Source organism: Anopheles cruzii, chromosome 2 (genome assembly GCF_943734635.1).
Source record: "Anopheles cruzii chromosome 2, idAnoCruzAS_RS32_06, whole genome shotgun sequence".
In the NCBI taxonomy this organism is placed as follows: Eukaryota; Metazoa; Arthropoda; class Insecta; order Diptera; family Culicidae; genus Anopheles; species Anopheles cruzii.
Window position 1 is genome coordinate 11,693,097 of NC_069144.1, and position 24,139 is coordinate 11,717,235.

Below are 24,139 nucleotides of genomic sequence, written 5' to 3' on the forward strand. Positions count from 1 at the left end.
TACAAAGCGCCTGGTTCCAGCAGGGAGAGAGCCTTTGCGTGGTGTGTAAGGCGGAGCAGGGCGGATAGGATCAATCTTTCTAGTAGGATAGTAAAACAGTAAACTCTTAGTGGGGTAAGTAAACACACACAATCGTTTGTTTCCATGTGGAATTTATGTTTTAGCATCAAGCATCCCATCACAACACCTCGTGTAAATAGTGATCCCCTCGACTCGATGTGGCCGTTTTGTTTCATGTTCATTAGTTTCACGTTTTTTCGTGCTTTGTTTTGTTTTATGTTTTTCGATGTAACTTCCAAGTCAACTTGTGTGTATATACTGTTAGCTAAAATGTAGTTTTTAGTTGCGGTAACTAACGATAAAGTAGTTGAAGACGTACGAACCAAGACACAAGGCGAACGGTTCTCCGAACCCAGGCTCTCTACACGTAGTAGCGGTGCACAATAGGTGACCATAGCAACCAAATAGTTCAATTTTCGTAGCCTAGAGAGTCGGATGGTATTAGAAGCTAGTGTCAGTTTCAGATCTAGTACACCGTGCACCGTAGAACAGAACAAGCACAAAGCAAAGCCAGGCAGTAGTATTTGGCAAGGAGGAGATCTTTTTGCGAAATGGCTTCGTTTTCCTTTTCGGCACAAATCTCCGTTGCCCGTTATTCAACTAGCTGACACCAGTTGAACAAAAACCAGTAACGAACCCCGGAACCCGGAAGCACTTGAAGCATACAAAACTACAAAGCAAATCAATGGCGAAACGGTGGTTGCGGTTAGTAAACCTACTGCGCATAAGTAAATAAATAGCGAATGCATCCGCAAAACACCGTAAACACTAGAAAACGCCAATCTACATTATCTCCCACATCTGCAGATTCAAATAATCAAAAGCACAATACCACACAGCTCTAACACTTAGAACAGCAACTCACACACACACATTAGTAGAAGCAAACGAGATAAAGTAGAATAATTATGACCACAAATGAAAATGGCGTGAAGCAAAAGTCTCTACTGTCAATTACTAATATATAACGGAAAGCGAAGGCGAGAGAGAGCGTAGCAGAGAGCTAGGGCGAGAAACGTTAACAAATTAAGGCCAGTTTAGTTACAAAACTCTTCTAATGATGGTGCTAGAGCGCATGGAAGTAAACGGAGCGACGTAAGCTGAGTGGCATTGGATGTAGAAGTGAACTAAACGTCTACTCCATTTCTGAAGTGACACCTGAAGTCGCAGATCGCGTAGTTCCTACCAAGAAAACAGTGGGTTGATTTTGTTGTTGACCAGTTTTATTACCGACATTTCTAAACTCCCGCGGGAGTGGAAGCATCATTAGTAGCCTTTGATATCATTTCTCTGTGTCTCTCTCTGTCTCTCTCTTTCTCTGGAACTGAACCCACCTCGTAACGCATGATCGTGTCTATTCTTATCGCTTTCGCTCTACCTCTCTCTCTCTGGCTAGTCTCTGTTACAGCATTCTCTGTTGAAGTTGACCAAACTTGCGTTCGCGAGACCGTGTTACAAAAAGGAACAAAAAAGAGAGATGGCGAGCGAGAAACATTTTAGTAAACCAAAATACAGCAACGATACTCGTTTTTGCGCAATGTCAGGGATCAATGTTTTAAATGAACTGTATGTGACTGTATACACCGTCTCTAGTAGCGATCTATTTACTACTATTTTAAGGTTAATCAAAATCGAATACAAGAACTGTTTAAAGTTAGTAGCTTGATTCTTTCACACTTGAAGAAACACACACATAGCATATTGGCACCGCTTCAGTGTCGTAGAGCTCAAAGTTCCGCTAAACAAAACGAAGGGCCGAACAGAACCGAAACCACCAACAAACAACCAAATAGCGCAACTTAAACAATCGAGAACCGAAACCCGGATACTGATGTAATGCCTAAAAAACTACTCCGCTCCACTACTACTTAGCAGTGACCGCGTATCGTCCATCTCTACTACTACTATGCCCGCCGTGTCTATGCTATATTCTGTAGCGTGTTTACCCGTACAGGATTAGAGCGCGTGTGTATGTGTGTGCGTATGTGCGTGTGGAAGTGGCTGAATGTCCTGACTCTCCCACAACATGTAAATAAATACAGCCAATGGGTGAATGGAAGCAAGTTCCGCCAAGACGAGGTTACGGAAGCAAATTAGGGAACTATATTAAGGAGCCTAACGAACGTACCATTATAAGGAGTAATACATTTTCGAGTTTCTCATTTTGAAAGTGATAAATCATAGGGCCGCCATTAGGAAGCTTCCACCAGCAAAACGGTTATCGTTTATCATTGTCCTCTCTTGGTATTTTGTGTGCAAAGTACTCCAAACGCTGGGCGACGGAATGGGATGAAAAGTCTAGAACGAAAAAGGAAGCTAAACAATGGCCAAAATAAGTTAGCTTTTATCGTAACGGTGCAGCTGTTTCGCGGGAAACATCATAATAATAATATTAATAATAATCATGGAGACCAAAACAAGCAACATATTACAGTTAATAAAACAGCAGCAAAAACATTGTAGAAATGATTGAACGAAGAAATGGAACGTACAATAAACTATTTCCATCGAACTCGATGGGTGAAGTGGAATGCTGGGGCCCACAAGGGTAGCCGATCCCGAATTCTTCCCGGCCCGCGAGGGTCACGTCCGGTCCACCAGAGGGACCGGATCATTACCCCATTGCCCGCTCACCACATCTTGCCACATCCCACTGCACAAGCCTTCAAAAACCTTTGCACTTGTCAATTGTCTTGTTACAAACTAGCAAGCGGCCACAGAGAGAGAGAGAGGTCATATGAGCACCACCACCACCACCCCTAGCACCACCGCCATCGCGTGGAGCGATTTTCCGCCAAACGAAACATAAGCTAACGCTAACTCCGACGGCGAGCGAGAATCGTTTATTGGATAGAGAGAATTAAAATAATAAATAAAACTTTAAAAACGATACAAAAACCGGCAGTGATGCATTACTAGAGAATGGGGACCCCCTTTTTATTGCTCTATGTTTGTGCTTTGCAGCTCCCCGACCGGCCGGAAGACACATCGGAACCGCCAAAGGAACCGCGGGAAGGTGAGAACGAACCCACGATATTCTGGCACGTAGCTGACGGAGGGACGGATTTTAGCAACGCGAGGTGTCGGTTTTTGCTCCCCGTTTTATCTTAAAGCCGCCCTTGCCATTTTTCGTGCTCGTGTGCTAAAGCGCGCCACGTGCTAACTGTTTCTACCATCACTGTAACCCCGCGCGATCGCGATCGACGATCGTAAACACGACGTTAATTGCCGGCGGCAACGACGCGATCCCGCACGGATGTCACGCAACACCGCGTGGTGACACCGCGCGGCGCAACACTCGCAGCATCCGCCGTTGATCGCTAGATTGATCTTAATTTAAAATGAAGAAACACGCGCGCCAGCTTCCAGCGTTCCAGCGCGCGCTAGTAAACGGGTTTGTTGGCACGCGACCGTCTGCCGGCCTTGAACTATTTTTCATCGGAAGCCAGACGGACTGGCGGTTGGACGGGTTCCGGTTGAATCAATAATTAATGAACGGATGGAGCGGATCTCACGTGTCACCACCGACCGCCGATTCGAGCAACTCGATTGACATTAAGCTCTCCGATTCGCGATCTTCATAAATCTGTCTGTCGACAGATCCGCCTAATGAACGCCGGCGCAACACGGAGAATAAACGACAATGCATTAATGCATCTTTCGGGGGGTGATTTGATCGTCCCCCCCCCGACCGTTTTGAGCTTCGTCTTCGTGACGCGCGTGCCGCACTAAAACCAACGAAAGGGACACACCTCCAGACGCGGATTCGCCCGGGGCCCCAACCGCGCGGGCAACTGCCGTTCAAGGTTGTGAAATTCGAAAAAAACCGCCGAACGCACAGATACACTTTTGCGCGCGCCGCTCGGTGTTGGTGGCCGCGTGGTCGCTGTGACGCGCCGGTCCGTTATGCTTCGAAGCGGCGATGGTCAAATTAACTTCGCGACTTACTGTGAGTCGCTCAAAACCCGTTCACTCGCTCTCGCGGATTGCGTGTGTATCTTGAGACGCGATACCAACACACCGATACGCGCGCCGCGACACGATGGCTCCGCGCGATTCGCAACACGCGAGCCACGCAAACGGCCCCCCGTGCCCCCGAGGGGAGCAGAAAATGGCAGAAGAAAATGGTGCTGGTGATGTGTATAAAAATTCGCCCGTTCTCTCGGCTCGGCCATCAGTCATTGGCGATCGGTGGCGCTGGCGGCACTGCCATTGTTGCGCTTGACAGTAGTTGCTAGTGTTTCGCGAGTTTTGGGAAAGCCCTCCCCCGGGGTACGCATTCCACTCGTAAGCGAGAGAGAGCCACAAGAGAGAGAGAGAGACCCGAAAGTTTCTTTCGCGAAAGTCCGTGTGCCTTCTCGTCGGGTCGACGGACGGTGTTTTTGGTGGTTGGTCAGTTGAATCACAGCCAGTCAGTCGTACGGATTCGTCGGCCACTGCCGACAAACAGCCAAAGGATAACGAGGGCGCGCGCGTGTGTGTGTGTTCGATTTTGCGCGGTCGTTGGCGTGTTTGGGGAAAATCTAGCTGTCAGCCGTTTTTCCAGTTCCCGTCGCTGTGTGTGTGTGCTACGCTTTCCACGTGCGTGTTTTCCACGTGCAGCGTGCGTGTGCGTGACGACGACGCCCCAAGCTGTTGCGTTTGCTGCTGCGACGCGTATCCTGTTCCGCTTTTCGCAGCCACAGGATGGCCAGGTGAGTTTCCCGGAAGTTTGCTGTTGCATCATCACCGTGTCCGTAAAAAGTGTGTCTGTCTCTCGGTCTGCCGGTCCTTCCCACCGGACCAACAGCAAGTGCTTGAGGGGACCCTTTGCCCCGCCAGTGTGTTTGAAATAGGGAAAAAATCTCTAAAAAACTCTGACTCTGACCCTGGCCACGGACACTGAATGTCAAACCTCGATCCTCGACGAGCGCCAGGGCCACCGTCGTCCGTCCGTCGTAGTCGTTGCCGGTCTAAAATTAATCAAACACCGCGCTCACACGCTCACGTTGGTTGGCCGTTGGGGGGGGGGCCATTCGCGGCTCCGTTTTTTCTTTCGTCGCTTTTTCCGATACCGAGACGTAAACATACCATCGCATCGATCGATGCGGTGGCGAACGGTATCGTACTTTGTCTGCCTGTTTCTCGTCGTGTTATCGCACGCACGAACTCCAAACGCGTGCGCAAGTATGTGCGAAAGTCGCGGACAGTCGCGGGGGAACACACGCGGCCGCCAGAGATCGCGCGGCTTGAGCAGCTGTATCCGTCCTCGGGCGCGAGCGGTTTGTTTACGCGTCTTTCGCGCGTGTTTGATGCTCCGAACGGAACAGCTTCGCATCACAGATTCGCGGCGGCGCATAGATCTTCTGTATTTTGCGCTCTCCGAAAGAGGGTCATGACGATTAACCTTCCGCTCGTTCTCGGAACGGAAGCCCCAGCCCCGCGCACAATGTAGCCATTTTGTTAAAGAGACAACCCGATCTCCGTCGAGCCGAGTGAATTGATACATGCGTCAATCACGATGGTCACGATCTGTCTCGGAATCGCGTCGAGCGCACCTGTTCGCGAGCGCACAGAGTCTGTCCATTAAGGCCTTGAGGATCGATAGCAGTCATTAGCGCAATACGATCACCTTTGTCCTTCCTTGTTCACAGTGTCTGTTTTACATTATGGCATTTTTATTGATTCGTGGCAACAGACAACAAATTTATTATGTCTCTCAGCAATACATGATGCAATGATTTCGTGGCTGGCGTTTTATGCTCCAAAATAGTCCGGATGGCCCCGTCCATTAAATCGTGTATTGATTAACGCTTTGGCGGTTGCGACCAAAGACTCGTGAGTCACAATCTGTGCCGGATGACTCTGTGTAAAATGCGCTAATTCCGGGCGACCGGTTAGTGCGGCCGCCACTTGCCACCAGCTGGTTCTGGATGTTATCAGCACGTTGCGGCGGTTAGATAACGATCCTATCATTCACACGTCACGACTGTACTTTACACCCTTTGCGGTAGTCTTTCCGAGTACTCGGCTGTGGGCGCGTTGTACGAAAAAATGCAAATATTTTAAGTTTGCTTCTCATGTGGCCACCACCGGTACCGCGGAGGACGTCATCGATGTGGGGACAATTTCATCTCATCAATGGGGGCGCGCATGACGCAAACATATGCTCGCTGCGTTGCTGCGTATGACGTAAAACGGACACCCAATTCCGTCAATTCGGGTAATTTCTCGGACCCATCCCCCCCACGCGCCCTATGAGAGGAGCTGCGCAAAAGGCGCACCGCGCAGCGTAGTATTTGCATAATTTGGCATAAAGCATAAAGTGGCAACAAATTGACGGCGCGAATTGGCACTTCCGGTGTAGCCACCGGATTTACGACACATCCTCCCATCCCATCCCATCCTTCCCCCGGATTTAGGACCCAGGTCCCTGAGCAAGTAACGTCGTGGGTCAGTGGCCATCCTCCTCCAAAAATCCGTTCCAAAACAAAGCGCGGCGCCACGTGGCACAATTTGTAGGGGACAGGCGGACAGGCGGGGGAAGAATCTACGGTCTGTTTTTCAACGTCTTTGTTTTCTTTGGATGTTTTTTGATTGAATTCAACATTTTATGTGTAGCACTGCTATTGCTATTGTATTATTATTATTGATCCTCAAAATCATTTTATTTAAACTAACACACATTTTTGTACTGAATTTTTTCACACTACAAAATTCAGTTCAAAAATTGCCATCTATCGAGAAAATGATGAAATAATTTACCATAAAAAATTCGTGAATACTTTTTTCTTATGCCACGTAACGCAACTTTATGGCGCAACTTATTGGTGTGACATGGCACTATGGGGAATTCGTGCGACATAGACGGGCAAAAAAGTCGTACAGTTCATAAAGGCAAAATGCAATATGTTTATTTTGCATAAAATGTTTTAAATAATATTTTATAATATGTTTTTTTTACAACATGTTTTGTATGGCCATTTCATAGATTACAAAAGACCAGGTGCCTCCACTGATGTATAGAAGTGTATCTAAAAATAAGCATAGCGCACATGGGCGGATTGAGACGGATGCAAATCTTACTGGAAATAATTAAAAATTACCTAAATTTTAATTGTAATGCCATAATTTTGCTTCATTATCAAAGTTGATGAACTGTATTTTTTCGTAGCATTTTATACTAATTGCCGATAAAAATGTACATGCAATGCCAAATGTAAGCATTTGATTTTTTCATATCAAAAAAGGATCCATTACCTTTCTAATAATGTATAATATAGGCACATTACTGTTGCTGAACTGTGCTAAAGATCGCGTTAAAGTTTGCTAATAAAAGTTGGATTTAAAGAGTTATTTTTGTCACTCTTTCGACTTCGACAGAGGAATTTTCGGAATCTACGCAACATGGAAGGTTTAAAATTCGCATTGCTCATTGCTTACCCTACGTATTTTCCTTTTACTCCATATTTAATAAACTCACTCAACTACCAAAAAGCCTCCGAAGTCGTTAAAAGGGTTCTGGTCGGGCACTTTGACCCACTGGGCACTTCGACACCGGACCTTGACAGTGCGGCCGGTGCGGTGCCGTGTCACACGTTTTGCAAAGCATAAACCGGTTCGGTGGCGGATCATGGCACCTGACGACCCCCACGATTGGATCATTCCACGAACTTGGTCGCTTTCAATCAATCGCCCGTTAATTGTATGCATGAATGAATTGAGCTGCCTCCCGTGGATTTCGCATCTTCAACGAAGAGCAATGACCGAACATCGGCGGGGGGGGCAACCCCATGCCGCTGCTATCTGTCGTGTAATAGGATGCTGCTGCGAGCGTCACATCACAAACCATGCACATACTCGCTCGCGGTTGTGGTGGTGACACAATGCCGCCGGCCCTGATGCCCCGGTGCACCCGTAACCTACTACACCGAAGGTCGTGTGCATGTGGACAGGACCAAATTCACCTGCTGCTCAACGGTGGCCAGCGGCATAATTTTCTCACAATTCCGACACAGAGAGTGCGTCGAGTGTGCGTGGCCGAGAACGCGCAAAGACAAAGCGGGAGATTGTGCTGCGATCGCAATCGAGAGAGCGCGGACCCGCGCGCGAGAGAATGGGCCACCCTTGCGTGTTGGTGGGGGGGTCAGTGCCACGGCACTGCGTGACGACGGTGCCCCCCGCGGTCAGTTCGCACTGGCACTCGGTGCGATTGTGGCACGAGTTTCGCGATCCGTGCGCACCCAACCCGAACATTGGTTAGTGCGATCTCCGGGTGTAACCGGAATTGCGGTGATCCTTTTGCTCTAGAGCTGGGCCACCTATTGGCTCACGAGAGTGAAAGTGCATTCCTCGCGTGTGTCCGTGCGTGTGTGTGAGTGATGATCGTCACCCAATTGCTTCGCGTGATAACGACACGTTCGATTGCGTCATCGTCACGCGATGAGACGAATCCGATTAATATGCCGCCACCCCCTCGTGGGGGGAGTCACCGCGGTTTAGTGACCGATTTGGAACGGGATCGCGGACCGAAAACCGTTAAACCGCGCTGCCCTCTCTATCGCTCACTCGCTTGCCGTGTTTCTATGGCCACCGCGGAACCGTTCAAGGGTGACTTTGTTTATGTTTCCATCGCGCGGCCCGTGGCGTGCGTTGCGAACAAGAGGCGAAAAAAATCGCTTTGCGTGGCGCAAAAATTGTCCACCGCTGCACCGCTGCGTGCCCCTGTCTGTGTGTCTGTGTGTGGTTTGGGGCCCGTGCGTTAAAATTCGCCGGTCGTCGTACACACCGAAGGCCACCCATCCCATCCCCGGCGACGGATGGCGAAAATGTGAATGCCATTTCCGAATGTCATTTCCGGCTGTCCCGTTTCGTAGGCGCGGTGCGGAGTGAGTTAGAATGAGGGGCCCCAGGTGGAGGGCGGATCGGTAACAAAAAAAAGCGGGAATAAATCGGTCCGGTCCGGTCCGGTGGTGGCTGAAGAGCAACGGAGCAACGACAGCGATCGTGTCACGATCAACCTTGGCGCGGTGGCGGCTGTGAAAGTGAAGCCGCTCGAAACGGAGCACCCGGAGCCCGATTAATCCGTTGGCAATCTCTAGAGCGATCGTGCACTTGGCGCTTCGGTATCGATCGGCGGTGGTCACGTTGTTGATAACGCGCGTTTCTCTCTCCCTCTCGCTCTATCTGGCCGGATGGTTACCCGGATTCCGATCGGAACCCGGAGACGGAAGCCGTGGGAAGAATGCTGTGATGCTGGGTTGCGTAACGGCGTAACAATAGAATGGAGCAGAGCAGAGGTGCATCGCACATCTATTGTGGCCGAGGTGGCCGTCGATTAGCTGCGCATTCCGGAAGTGTGTCGTTCGCCATCTTTTTTATCAGATTAATTTTTTTGTTTTATAAAATGCTTGCACAACACACCTTCTTTATAAACACTTACAGCCTGCTCGCGGCCGAAAGAACCGTTGTCTACGGGCCATTACGGGGAAAGGGCCCCGCGGTAATGTGGGTTCACCTTCGTTTCTTCCTCTTAATTGCGCGCGCATAACACCTTCGGGGTAATTTGTGGTTAATCTGCAAATTATTAACGCCGGTACCGAGGGCCGTAACCGTAACCGTGGCCAGTAGCAAATGGAAAATCTGTTGAACTCTGCCCTTGATAAGTTTAACCTTTCGGTGATCTCCGCGCGCTGATCTACCCCAATTGAACTCAATTTCTAATGACCCCCCGCCGCGGTGGCGAAGCGGTGCGTTCTCGTGGCCGCAAATAGAATGTTCCGAGCGAAGTTCCCCTTGCTGCTGTAAGGGCCGCACGCCGCCGCCGCCGCCAGGGAAAAGGCCTCTGCACCGCAGCGCGGACGAAAAAGACCTCTTTCTGTCAGTGCGGTGGTCAGATTACTGCTGACGCACGCAACCGCGGCCATGCCATGCGCTCTCGCATGGCCAGTCTAGAATAGCAGTGTGTGGACTCCAGAAGGCGCGCGCTCCGACCGATCCCGTCAAGCCACTTCCCGCATTCGGCGCAATTCGGCGGAATTCCTTCGTCCGATCGCCCGTTTGGCGTGCTGTGGTCTTTGACGAAAGATCAATTTCGATTTTCATTTTATCCACTTCCAAGTCCCCCTTTTTTCCGACGATTTACGTCCAGCAAGAGCCTCTTCCCACGAGTTCTTGTGCAGACAAAATGAGCTGCTAAAACAAAGGCGGACGATCGGTGGTGGCGGAATCGTGCGGACGCGGCAGAGTACAAGTGCAGCCGCAGCGACGAGTGTAGGAAGTGATTTTGGAAAATCCACCACAACTGGCCATTTCGGAACCGCGTGTGCCGCGAGACGACTGACACGATGCTGCTGGTGTCGAGCAACGGCGTTACGGAACTCGGTCCGATCCAGGCTTTCCCCGGCAGGTACGCGGTGCAAATCATGGTTTAACAGGTTTTTGAGTCTCCGTTACCTTCCGCCTGGCGAAATCCGTCTGGCAGCCTGTCGTGTGGGTGGACGGATTGAAAGCGCGTATTAAATGCTCCGGTCCCCGCCGGTTACAGTCGTCGGGGAGCGGTTCGCAGAAGAAAGATCGAAAATATCAAAAGCCATTCCCCGTGTCAGGGATGATGTTTCGCGCGTGTGCTTTGTGCTGCTACGGCGGCCGTCGGACCGCACCGGAGCGTGTGACACTGTAGCGCCTGGGATAAGAGGTAATAAAGCGGTACAAACGGCGGCCCATCAATTTTCGCAAACGACCCGCAGGCCGACACAAATAAGCTGTCAGATATGCGCCACGGCACGCACACGGCAGGCAGGTTACTAGAATTAGGCGTGAAGTAATCGTGCAAAACACTCCAAAACGTGGCCATGTCGAAAATGGTTGGGGACGGAGGCCTTCTGATTCGGCCATTAGTTTCGCGGGGGGAGCTTTTCGTGGAAACAATTCTGGATAGGCGAAAAAAAAAACGGTACAAAACCGGAACGATAAAGCAGAATCGAGAACGAGGCGAACTTCGGGCCCCCCTTTTTGTTTGTTACCGATTCGCGGACCAATTCCCGCCCGCGACGTGACCTCCGATAGTATATTCTTGGCCTCCGGGCTGCATATGTGTCCGGGTGCCCTGTGAAGGCTGGTTTAACCGATAAGCGGCGAGGACCGGGTTAGCAAACCGGCTTTGTTCTCTGGCGGATGGGGGACCGTGGGACTTAATCCTTGACGCGCCCCGAGTTGGCAGCAGCGAGCACTTGTTAGCATTGGGCAGAGAAGATAACTTACTTGTGGCGCACAGTAATTAATGCGCGTTTCCGTTTGCTTTCGGCGGTGTGCTGCATTTGTGCCTTCCGAAACAGGATCCGCGCTATCCGCTGCTGCTAGAACCCGGTGCCATAAATAGGAAGGTCCTTGAAGCATGCGCGTGCGTGCGTCCGTGCGTGTGGCTTATCTCTTGTCTGTCGGAGGTGCAAGAATTATCCGGCCCCAGCACACCTTGCTCCCCTTGGACGAAGACGTGATAAGACGCACACTTTTGGGGCCGACAGCAGGAAGCGTCGCTGACTCAAACGCGTGTCAGTGCTCTTGAGTAAATACTTCCTGAAAGAGAGAGAGACGAGGCAGTGAGAGAGAGAGGCACTAAAACCCCACCAGCAGACGGCACTCCTTATCAGGCGAAGCGAAGCACGTGTTTTCCTTTCGTCCCACGATCGACCGATCGATCGATCGTCGATCCCCGCCCGTGATGATGCGCCACTCACGTGTCCACGTGGCCTGGGGACCCGGAACGTGTCTGCTACGATTTTGCACTCCCAAGTACCTCGGCCCTTTGATAGCGAGAGAACGGTCCGATCCTCGATCGATCGCATTAGACATTCAGTTTGCATCTCGCGTTGCTCCGTGCTGGACATGAACCCGGGCCAGTCGGGGCGTTGTACTGCTCGGGCGTGTATCTGAAACAGAAGTTTAACAAGTTCAACCAACCATGGTGGTGCTGGTGCGGCTAATCCGATCGGGGCATCGGTATGCGGGACGCCGGCATCGGGAATTTCTTGCGGTTTGCGCAGCTGCCGTAGACGGCACTGGTGGTGGTGGAACCTTGGCCTCGACCGGGGGCACCCAATGGCGAAGGACTTCTTGCAGTGTCAGTGTCAAGCTGCGGGAACCGACGCTCTGGGAATTGATGAGGTAAGAGACAGATAAATGACCGGGCTCGAGAAGCGGCCGGGTGCGCCCCGTCGTGTCACGTACGTTGGGGCGGAGCGGCGCGTGCGTGGCCGTGAACGTCACTATCAGGAGTGACGGAGTGACGACACGAGCACCACACGTCAGCTGCTGGGGCCATGTGCGCGCGCAGTTCGACTAAACCGATGCGCCACTGATAACGCTCTCGTGGCATTCGCTGTTTTTTGTTTTTTAGTTTAGACTGGGACTGCTGGAACACTGACCCGAGTGAAGGCAACGCGAGACTAACAACATTTTTTGCACTCGATTGTCGATGGTAACTCGATGATTTCCGCAATTGCTGCAAATCAGAGTTGGGTTACTTTGATGTTTACGAGAAGTGTGACATTTAAGGCGCATATTCGAAATGGATGTTTGTCAAAAACTTTTTTACCGTTGGGTCGGTTGGTGATTAGGGGCCGCAATTTGGTACCTTCATTTGCGATAATTCTCCGATTCTCATCCCAACACCGGCGGGCAACACTTTCCAATTTGGAGCGCAAAAAACCGGAGTGCCAAAAATAGAGATAATGGCCCTCTCGCTCTCTTTGTTGATATGCGTTCGCGTACGTGACACATTCTTCGAACCGCCGAGAACTAGATTTCTGATTACGGTTCCATCGGTTCTCTCGGTGCCGCCACCAACACTACCATGGCCAAGATAATAGTAATTTGCGGTGTACTAAAACCGCAATCAAACACGCCCCGCACTAAACCCACACACACAGAGAGAGCATCGTTTGGGAACACCCTTTGCGTTCGCTCTCCCACATCTCGACGCTGCTATCCGGGGACAAACCCGTCTCCGCCGGTCTCCCGCCGGGCTTGGTTCTCTCTGGGGACACTTTTTGCCCGCCGACGATCGCCGCCGCTCGGTCGTTCCGGTTTCGGTTTCGATTCGTTGGGTCGGGTTTTTTGTGTGCCCCAGCTCCACCCGGCAATCGAGCGGCGGCCATCGTCATCGGTCCCGGGCCCCGGCAGTCGTCGTCATCCGCTGGTCGGGTGAAGGTGTTTGCGCCGAGCGAGTGGTTTGTGATAAAAAAGGCCCGGGTGCCGGTTTGATCCACTCACTTACGTACGGTCCGCACAGGTATTAGGTAGTTCCCGCCGTCGGATCAGCGGATCCTCTGCTGATCGCGTGTGTACGTGGTGCGATCGTCAGTCGGGGTTTTTAATCGGTGAAAGTGTTCTCTCGGCTGGTGTTCTGTTCGCAAACCAATACTTCCCTGTCAAATGTTGGAAATAGTGAACGAAAACTGGCAAAGGTTTCCACTGGCAGCTCTCATGCCAATAAAAGCCGAATGGGTCAGAAGTGCAACGAATCGCGCGAAACACCTGACGTCAAAGAAGTGACCGTCTATTGAGAGCTTCATTGCACTCTGTGTCCCCATTGTCATCCGATTGGGCGTCGTTGTGTCGCCAGCAAACAAGAGGCACTTGGCCACCGTACTGCCGACGTTATCGCGTGTTTCGCATCCTCCGACTTGTCTCGGAAGGATTGTCTAACGACGGCACTCTCCGAAGGGGGGAGGTTATATCACCGACTGGCACTATCTCTCCATAATTCTATTAAGTGATAACGTTCCCCTGTGCAATATGATAACGATTGTTTTTGGCAGGTTTATAATTGACCGCACTGAGTGACGATAATTCGATGGCCACCAGACGCGGGTCACGTGGTGAGATCTCCTCCATTGTTCTTTATCGCTTCTCGATCGTCTATTTGATTCGTCTACAATTGAATTTCGTACCTGTCCGGACAGGACGGGCGATTGATATGGATTGATTTGTCCATTTGTCCTGCACCAGAAGTCCTCGTGAGGACGGAAACCTGTTTCGCGCTAAATTCCAGTTTCGTTTCGCATAATTGGGGTACTTTCTGCGCCGCTTGATTTACCAACCCCCGGTTCTGTGATTCCATTTTACTACACACCGCATATAATACCGAGACCGTCTTGTTGCGGAATAATTTACATCGCAACTATCGGAGTTCCCCGGAATTCCTGAAACTCTTTCGGGTGCAGGCCCCGGAAAGCCGGTTCCAAAGGCCGGAAGATCCCGAGAAACTGAAGCCCCCACTTTTTCTAGCTTAAGCATCCCTTCTGTGATAGATACCGGAATCCGAGAACCGAGATCGGTCCGACAGTGTTACAGACAGAACCGGCCGCAACGATAGTTAGTGATGTTACAAACGCGGTGTCGTTCGATAAGGAGGCGCCTGGTGCCGTGTGCTGCCGACGTGCCACTCTGGACCGTCGCGGTCCTATTCTGTGTGGTACTGGTTCCTGTGACGGCCCGTGTGGCCAAAGAAGTGACGTTCATTGTAGACAATCGACAGCGGGACGCCCTAGAGCCCTCCTGTCCGAGGTAAGAAAGTAAAGCCAAATGGCGCAGGGAAGGTGACCGTTCGCGCCGTCGTCATTAATCATCATTACACTAGGCCTCGGCGAAACTAAAACGATGCATTAGGTGACCTTGCCAATATTCCGGGCCGGGGTGCAATTTTCTAAAAACAGAGTCTGTCTCCCGAGCGGTGCACCGCATTAGAAATGCAAATCTGTTTGAACACGTTCCGCGCGCGGCTCCCACTTTTTAATCTTTCGGCTAATGAAGATGCTAAATGAAACGGTAACTGTTTTGCTGCCGCTCAGCCACCGGTCCGGTGAGAATCAGCAAGAAAGGTGCTCCTAATTGCATTGAAAGCCGTGTCACGTGTTTTCGGTTTTCGGTGCCTGCTGCAACCATATTGCCCGTTCGAACGAAATTTATTCGACGTATTCCGACAAGTTTGTTGCCGCCAGCGAAAACAACTTGAGCAACACAACCGCACCGCTGTATCCGAGTAATGAGTCGGAAAAAAAAACTGTGAAGTCACTGCCGGGAATTGAATTTTTCGTTGTACTACCACCGGATGATGATCGAATCGACGTTACGACGCGCCGCGGGGGCCCCTGCAGCAGCAGCAGAAGTTCTTTACCTTTTTGAAAAATACAGTAAACACGGTACCCTTTCGTCGTGATCATAGTAACCTACGGATGCAGTGCAGTAGAATCAAAATCACGAACGGAGTGGAAGATTTTTGGTGAAGCGAAGGACCTCTCGCACCGACCGACAAACCAGTTCCGAAGTGACCGATTTACCGACTAATCCATTCGCTTCTCTTCCCGCACCCATTACAGCGAAGTGTACTGCCATGGGGAGCTGCTGCGCACGGTACAGATGAGCGAGATCTACCCGGACTCAAAGACGTTCGTCGACATGAAGATGCGCAAATCGCCGAACGACACGCTGGACGCGTTCCACGAGTTTATGGTGGGCCAAAATAATGCACCCTCAAACGCGAAGCTGCTCGAGTGGGTGGAGGCGAACTTCGAAAAACCCGGGGCCGAGTTCGAGAACTGGATCCCGGACGACTGGGCACCCCGGCCGCAGTTCCTCGCCCGCATCCAGGATGCCGATCTGCGCGAATTCGCCAACCAGCTGCACCAAATCTGGCACCAGCTGGGACGCAAGATGACGACGGATGTGGCGGTAAGTGGATCGGCTGGCCGGTGCCGTAATCTCTCTTCCTAACCTATCCGTATCCGATTGTAGCTCAATCCGGACCTGTACTCCATCATTCACGTGGACAATCCGGTGATCGTGCCGGGTGGCCGGTTCCGTGAGTTTTACTACTGGGACTCGTACTGGATCGTGAAGGGTTTGCTGCTGTCGGAGATGTACTCCACCACGAAGGGTATGCTGGAGAACTTCCTTTCGATCGTGCAGCGGTTCGGGTTCATCCCGAACGGTGGCCGGATCTACTACAGTATGCGCTCGCAGCCGCCGCTCCTGTGCGGGATGGTGAAGGCGTACGTGGACGCGACGAACGACACCAAGTTCGCGATGGACAGCGTCGAGACGCTGGAGCGTGAGTTTCAGTTTTTCATGAACAACTACATGACGGAGGTGCACAACCATCAGCTGGCCACGTACGGGTACAAATCGAGCGGCCCGCGGCCCGAATCGTACCGCGAGGACGTCAAAACGGCGGCCATCTTCGAGCGCGACGAGGACAAACAGGACTACTACTGTGAGCTGAAGGCGGCCGCCGAGAGTGGCATGGACTTTTCGAGCCGCTGGTTCATCAAGGACGGCACGAACGCGGGCAACCTGACCGACCTGAAGTGCCGCTCGATCGTGGCGGTCGAGCTGAACGCGATCCTCTACTGGAACGCCCTGATCATCGCGGAGTTTTACGGCCTACGGAACGACATCCACTCGGCGGACAAGCGGCGAGAGTACCTGGACAAGGCGGAAGAGCTGCGGAAAGCGATCGACGCCGTGCTGTGGGATGAGCAGGAGGGCGCCTGGTTCGATTACGATCTGATCAACAAGAAGCCCCGCAAGTACTTCACACCCACCAACCTGTCGCCCCTGTGGGTCGGATGCTACGACAAGGGGGACACGGCGTTGCCGAAGCGCATCCTCGCGTACATCGAGCGGCTGCAGCTTGATCGCTACCCGGGCGGAGTTCCCAATACGCTGCAGAGCACCAACGAGCAGTGGGACTTCCCGAACGTGTGGGCCCCGATGCAGCACATGCTCGTGATGGGCCTCGATTCACTCGACAGCGCGGAGGCCAAGGAGCTCGCGTTCCGCTGGGGCCAACGGTGGGTGCGGAGCAACTACATTGCCTACAACAAAACGCACGCCATGTTCGAGAAGGTAAGATGATCGTCAGCCCTTGCCGGGCGGGAAAGACCCAGCGTTAATCCTCGTTTGCGGGTTTATTTTAGTACGATGCCCAGGAACTGGGGGGCCATGGTGGCGGCGGTGAGTACGACGTGCAGACCGGATTCGGCTGGACGAATGGGGCCGCGATGGACCTGATGAACAAATACGGTGACAGACTGACGACAGGTGCGCTCGAGTGAACGGAACACTCTCCTTCCTCTCTTCCCTCTCATTCTATGTTTTGTCCTCCTCCGTCCCATGCTCCTCACCGGTTGTATATGCCTCCTGCACCCCCTTCTCATCCCTTTGTGTCCTTTGTGGTCCGGTATGTGGCGCACCTCCTAACACCTCTCTTATCTCGCGACGAAGCGATCAGCGAATTTAACAAAACACACAAAAAGTAATCATCATCCGGGTCGAAAAGGATCGTACAAAACTGACGATGCTCCAACGCCAGGGGTGGACATCTTTTGGACAATAACCGAATGCAGGGCTTGATGCAGATGTTAGTAGGTTGTAGTTAGGTGTTGTAGTAGCCAGGTGGGGCAGGGATGTGTTAAGGGACGAAGAAGGGACCACGAGACCTTTTGATACAAGTTATACAATGCAAAGACACACGGAACGGTAAACAGTAAGAGAACGACAACGAAGGGGGTAGACAGACCCTCGTGTCCCAGCCAGCCAGAGAGGGACCCGTACACGTGCAGCTAGGTAGCATGACATAGTGATAGAGGTTGATCGTAGTGGATACGGCCAACACAAACAAATGGTGCATGATTTATGTGTATCACCTCGAGAAACATGTAAAAGGGCACACCACCCATGTGTGTGTGTGTGTATGTGATGTGAAACAATAAACATGGAACGCGCGCGAATCATGATCGAAAGTAATCCTCATTCATCTCACACCCGCCCCCTCACATTGACTGACCACCACCTTCTCTTCGCTCGTCTGTGTGATCGTCCGGGAAACTCTGAATCATCTGCCATCTCTGTGTGTGTTTGTGTGCGAACGATCGCATCGGTCGCCTCATAGCCATCCTCTCCGAGCACGATATCATCCTGGAAATGTAAGTTTTTGTACAAAATCGTCCATCACACTCATTTCGTACCCGCATCACCGATCACCGGATCGAGAGATCAAGGAGATCGTGCTTCTAACGCACACCTTTCGCTTCGCAGCCGATAAGGAAGGAAGTGACACGGCGCAGCCCGGGGACAACGGAAATGGTGCGCTGGTGGCGTATTCCGTCAACACGGGGCTCATTGCCACGATCATTGCATTCTTCGTGGGCGTATTCGGGTGAGGTAAGTAATGCGATGTCCCAAACGGGTCCCAAACCACGATCGTTGCTTACTTATGATCCTTACTTTTTCAGCACTTCAGATCGTCTCGCATAAACTCGCACGTGTTCCGTGTGTGTGATAAAACCCGACATTCGAAGCGTCCAAATGTGATAACCAACGCGTGCCGCGCGCGGCGCGCCGGCGAGGAGTGCCGCGGCCATAACGGAGTATTATTATTCATTCCATTTCCTCTTTCCAGTGCTCTGTGTCCCACCCTCTGCGCGTGTGTTGCATGCGTTCAAGTATTAGCTTAGGCAACAATCCACAAAAAGTAACACAAAACAAGCACGCAGAAGAAGAGCGTTCCATATTAAAGCGTCTGTTGAAACTAATCGTTGTTTATATTTCACTCTGTGTGGTCTCTGTTTTTCCGCTGATTAGTTCCTTTCTCTTCTCTTCCTCCTTTATTCGCGCCGACGACGATTGTCATCCGGCCCGTTTATGTTTGTATGTGTGTGTGTGTGTTAAGTAGCATATTTGGACGATTCTTTGGAAACCGATGAAAAGGCGGCCATCATAGCGCCCCGCGAGCCGACGGTGATGATGCCAACAATGTGTACAAAACTACACTCTTTTGTCGTTTAATAAACTGAAACTTTGAATCAATCCGTCCCCCGGGTGTGTGTGTGTGTGTTGCGTCCCTTTGCCCCCCGCCAGCTGTAGCCATTGTAAGTAAATTGTAGTGTGGTTATTTTCCAGCGGCGGTTCTAGAGCCTAATTTGGAACACGCGTGACCCAGCGTTTTACATTTGCCACACAGTGAACTTTGATGTTTCTTCTCGGGCGAAGCCTCCACCGTGGCCTTGGTGACTCTTTTCTTCAGCTTCGACTGTGCGGTTTAGAAGAACAGGATGGATGAGTAATAATGCGGGGGGAAGAAGAGATGGCCACGGCGCGGCCAATCCTACCTGCCGGAACGGATAAGCCTGGGCACCGCAGTCGAAACACTTCTGCCAACAGTTGGCCCATGTGTGTGCCGAAGCCCATTCTCTGTTGCACTTTCCACATTTGAACTTTCCAAAAGCACGACACTTTCCCTGGTAGGGCGTTAGCTTCAAGGTATCCTGAAATTCACCAATAATTCCGCCCGTGAGTGTGTGTTCCCGGCTTCCAGGCTTCAAAACGACGCCACAATACCTCTTTGTTCGTCATGGCTTGCTCCATCTCGTAGGTCACTTCAACCCGGCTACTTAGCAACAAATGATTCAGACGCCACTATCTCAATCTTAGAGAGCCCATTAGTTTGTACACCATTAAACGTGTTTATAGTTGTTTATCGGCGACTCCGGTGCCCTTTGTAGGGAATCTCACACACATGCGCACGTTTCTTTGTGAGCAACGAGATCAAAGTAAGCCCAACCCCCAACCATGAGGCCTCACAAATACAAGAACTGCACCGTATTCTACATCAAACCAGGCGAGATTTATTCAATTTTCATCTGGTCCCAACGTTCATCTTTCGCCGCGGTAATTAATAGGATTTCCGGCAACAGTGGCCCAAGGATTTGCATTTTCCGCACAACTCCGCCCGGTGAGGCCGCGTCATGTCCGACTTGTCGAGGCCGTCCGGTTTTCCCAGCGGTCTCTACGTGGCGTGCAGAAAATGGCAGATTAGTGCGGGTTCGTTCGTCTCCATCGTCCAGCTGTGCCGCTTTACCTGCTTGTGCCATAACGGTGATCTTGCACATGACGCACTCTTGACCGTAGTTGGGCCACGAATTGCCCGACATCCACGTACGATGGCACTGGGGACACCGGTACTCGCCGAAGCAGCGTTTCTGATAAAGCGGAAAGCGTCACATTGGGCACACCCTTAGAGCATCGAAATCTTGACTTACTCCTCTAAACATCGGCATGGTTCCTTCCGGTAGACGGCACACTCGGAACACACTTCCTACTCCACTGCTTCGCTGTGACTGTTTCCGTTCAAATCCACGCGTCTTAATAAGAGTGTTTGCTAATCGATAGCTTGCATTCGTCACCGATAGCGTGGGTTGATGCCTCAAACAAAGTAGGAAGCTGAAGCTTGATATTTGATGTTCCAAGCAGGCATTCTGTTTGATTTTCTTCGAACAATATTTAAACTCAAATGATAAAGATGAATGAAATGCGAGATGCGCAAGATGTTTCTAATAAGCGAAACACTGTCTATCCTCATCTGGATTTCCAACCGGAGGCGAATATATTTGTTTGCCAACATAAAATTGAGATGATTCAGCCGAAGGCCATAAATGGTATACTTTGTTTCAACGCGTGCCCAGTGATTCGGGAGCAAAACACTGAGCGGCCCATTAATTGCTTTTTAACGACGATCCCTCGTATCCGACCTACACAAATCTAACCACTGAACTGGCATAAATGTGTACATACTATATTTTGTTAGTATATTCTTCAAATTGCTATCCACCGTCCATCGACGAACAACCGGATCCGTGCTTCGTATGATCCATCATCATGCTCCAGAAGGGGGAATAATACCCGCGATGGATGTTCTACAAATGGCGCCTTTTTCGACCGTTCAAATTCGGTTCGTTGTGCTTATGGTACCAAAAACAGGTTACCGATTTGCCGGATGCTGCCGTTCCGTTGGTCCCTTGCTTACCTTCAAATCGCCGACTGGGTACACGACGACGTGGCACTTTGTACACTCGGCACCGCGGTTTGCCGACGGATTCAGTGATCTCCACATTTTCCGGCACTTGAAACACTGGTACACGGCCAAGTAATGCCCCTGGTACAGGAGCAGCATTGAGAAGGTCGTGCGAAATAATGGGTAGATGAGATTTTTACTATCAGAGGACACTTTCGTTGGGGCCTACCTCTCCGTCAAGCGTCATAACTCTCGTTGGACAGAAAACAAACTGCGTACGCAACTCTTGGCCAATTGCTGCCAAAACGAAGCATTTATCTATCGGCCATGTTAACCGGCCTACTTCTTTGCCTTCGTTGCCATGGTGATTAAGCCTGCGAATGTTGAGCGAATAAGAAAAAATGCTCATTCTTCTCGTTTGAAAGTGTCCCAAAGATCAGACGATTTATTCAACAATCGCCCATATCCCCCTATTGTGCCCAACTGTTGTTACCTCTCCATCGTTAACCGATTAGACTTTCGTGTCGATTGCACTAGCGCACAAAATAATAATACAATTTTTGGGCATAGAATTGGGCGGTCCGCCCGTGGGCGTCTCGTAATCATTATATATATACAGACACATTCGTTAATCCTGGTGGCCGCTATTGTATTCTTCGGCAGTAGTAGCCCAGGGTTTTGCACTTTTCGCACAGCATCTGCGGGTGAACCTTCGATTGGTCCGACACGTCCAGTCCGTCCGGTTTTTCCAGAGGACGCTGGAAACGAAACAGGAACACCATTAGAACACTGCGGCGGTCCTTCTGGCCGGCCCGGCGCTCCCATACCTGCTTGTGTGGGTACACGTTGATGTGACACTTGATGCACTCCTGGCCATGGTTTGCCCACGAGTTGCCCGACATCCACTTCCGCTTGCACTTGGGGCACTTGTATTCGCCGAAGCAACGTTTCTTTCCCTGGTACGGAGTTTTTCCTTCCGCTTTCGGGCGAGCCTAGAAGCGGAGAGAATTAGAACCGGCACCAAATGTCACCGCCTGGGGACACTTACCTGCGGACAGTCGCGGATGTAGTGGCCCTTCTTGAAACACAAATGGCACAGATAGTTCACCGGCGGGACCTTGTTGTACCGGTGGCCAACGGTCTGCGACTGTGACGACCGTTGGCACTCCGGAACCAATCCGGCCGGATGCTGATGCGGTTCGTACGCCTCGTGGTGGTGCTGATGATGGCGAAGGTGATACGAGTGCAGATGGCAGCCAGCATCCTGGCCACCGTCACACGTATGTTGGTGCTGTTGGTGGAACGGGTAGTATGGCTGATGTGGCCTCGTCAGTGGTAATGGCTGCTTTCCGGAAGGGGACACACATCGGCCGTAGTTGACGGCGGTTGAGTCGCTTCTCGGGAGCACGCCGTAAACCGGCTGATGATGGTGGGCCGGACTGAAGTGACCGTTCGCACCAGGGCTAGTGCCCAAGGTTTGTGCCGATCGGAAGTTCGGCCCTCCACCGAACAGCCCCAGATCGACGAACTGATCACACAGTTCCGCAATATCGTCGGCGAACAGTGGCAGCGGAGATTCGTGGTCCTGCTCCTGGTCGGCTCTCACTGGGGACGAACTCTCGGTTGGCAGTGTGCGCAACGGAACGGTACTTCCGGCCCAAACGGTCGGGGAGAACAGTTTCGAGCTCTGGAATTGGTATCGAAGCAAACGTTTAGCGCGTTGTCATGGAAACGGCGAGCGATTCGTGCGTACCTGTAATGAATCGCTCGAAAGCGGATCCAAGTTGGCCAGATAGTACCACTGCAGCGCGGCAGCGGCAGCAGCGGCCGGTGTACTGTCGAAACCATCGGAATCGCAGCTTCCGGCACTACCCTGTCGCGTTTGGAGCCCCATTCGGCCCGTTCCGGAAGCAGCGCTGCTGGCCGCAAGTGTGCACATCCGGGGGCCGTCCACCCGTCGTTTTATTTCAATGCTTTCGAAAGATCAAGGATTTGCCGTCTGCGAACGAGGCCAGGTAAATAATTTCCACACCACCACGGTCGGCCCGCGTCGCGTGTACTGCGTAGCTTTGAGTCACCCGCTTGTCGCGACACACACACACACACGTACGCGGTTCCCGCCGGCAATAACACACCGTAAGATGGTAAAAATATCTCTCGTTTCACTATTTTTAGCCAAAAAGCGACAGGGTTCGTCCGGCGGTGGGACGGGTTGGTCCGATTTTTCGTACGCTTCCTGTCCGACGCGCCACACACGCAGGTCGAGTGGACCTCGCGGTGCCCCCAGGTGAGCGGGCAGAGGTGCCGCCGAAGGGATCACCGAAAACCTCACTACAGCGTCAACGGGATGATCCGGAGAGCACCAAACAACCAAACTTCACGCACCGCGTGACACCCTGCGATCGGTCGATGGAATGTACCCGTCGCCGCGTGGCCCACCGTGATCGTCTAGTAGTCCGAGAGCGACCTCACAGAACGTGTGTGAGAAAGGGTTTGATTCGGGACTAGAATTTTCCAATATGGCGCAGCTCTCTCTCTCTCTGTGGTTCTGCGGGGCCAAATTTTCCCGTTGTTGATGTTAAGTCATCGATCACCGCCGGTCGGGAGCGGAAACCCTAGGCTGACCTAAATAGAGCTCCGAGGGGCGACTTCCATTCCGATGCGTGCTACAAAGGAATGAATTTGGTACGTTAATCGAAGATCGCGTGATCAGTGGTGCCACCCTGCCTCCCATCTCACCGGCGCTAGAATCCTTCCTGTCCAGACCCCTCGATAACGCTGCTCCTCCGGACGATGCGATACGATTACGTGCGGACGGCCCCAACACTACTAACCCAACTGGCCGCAGTTTCGATCCGGTGTGCTCCGCAAGATTTTCATCCGTCTGCGCACTCTCGGGCTCTAGAGAGCGGTTCTGCTCCGATCGAGAGTTTTCCGGGAGAGCGCGCACCTTCGAGCTACGTCTAGGATCGGGGAACGGTCCTGGTAGAGAGCAAACCTCAGCGTGTCCGAATGCCATGTTGTTTGTTCCTGGGCGTTTCCCCGCCATGTTGTGGCGAGGGTTTTGTTTTCATTGCCCGATTGGCGTTGTTTCAAACCACCATATCCGGGGGGAACCCGGTCGGATTTAGCACCTCCATTGAAATATTTTTCTTCACACCACGCAACATTGTAGCTTGCTGCATAGGTTGCTACGTTCGAAAACAATAAACGGAGCAGACACTTCTTTCGCGAGCACTCCTTTCA

The 24,139-nt window shown here is 51.7% G+C and overlaps 2 protein-coding genes across 8 annotated transcripts; one reads left to right on the plus strand and one right to left on the minus strand.

Annotated features, from left to right (window-relative positions):
* The first annotated feature begins 4,431 nt into the window (after nucleotides 1–4,431).
* LOC128267550 (trehalase) lies at nucleotides 4,432–18,913 on the plus strand. 6 transcript variants are annotated; one of them, XM_053004416.1, is made up of 6 exons: nucleotides 4,432–4,754; nucleotides 15,420–15,771; nucleotides 15,835–16,947; nucleotides 17,019–17,142; nucleotides 18,139–18,259; nucleotides 18,773–18,855. In XM_053004416.1, the coding sequence occupies exons 1-6, from the start codon at nucleotides 4,747–4,749 to the stop codon at nucleotides 18,804–18,806; spliced, it is 1,752 nt and encodes a 583-aa protein (XP_052860376.1). In that variant the 5' UTR covers nucleotides 4,432–4,746; the 3' UTR covers nucleotides 18,807–18,855. The 6 variants fall into 6 exon arrangements, with proteins under 6 accessions (XP_052860376.1, XP_052860375.1, XP_052860371.1 ...); XM_053004415.1 differs by lacking the exon at nucleotides 4,432–4,754 and adding an exon at nucleotides 10,360–10,447; XM_053004411.1 differs by lacking the exon at nucleotides 4,432–4,754 and adding an exon at nucleotides 12,041–12,204.
* A 2,422-nt stretch (nucleotides 18,914–21,335) lies between these two features.
* Nucleotides 21,336–23,732, minus strand: LOC128278331 (uncharacterized). Of its 2 annotated transcripts, XM_053017043.1 has the most exons (5): nucleotides 23,633–23,732; nucleotides 22,647–23,559; nucleotides 21,942–22,580; nucleotides 21,721–21,885; nucleotides 21,336–21,651 (listed from the first exon to the last, which is right to left on the minus strand). In XM_053017043.1, exons 2-5 carry the CDS (start codon nucleotides 22,830–22,832, stop codon nucleotides 21,538–21,540), a joined length of 1,104 nt encoding a protein of 367 aa, XP_052873003.1. In that variant the 5' UTR covers nucleotides 22,833–23,559; nucleotides 23,633–23,732; the 3' UTR covers nucleotides 21,336–21,537. The 2 variants fall into 2 exon arrangements, with proteins under 2 accessions (XP_052873003.1, XP_052873002.1); XM_053017042.1 differs by having other exon boundaries at nucleotides 21,336–21,885.
* Between the last annotated feature and the right edge of the window lie 407 nt (nucleotides 23,733–24,139).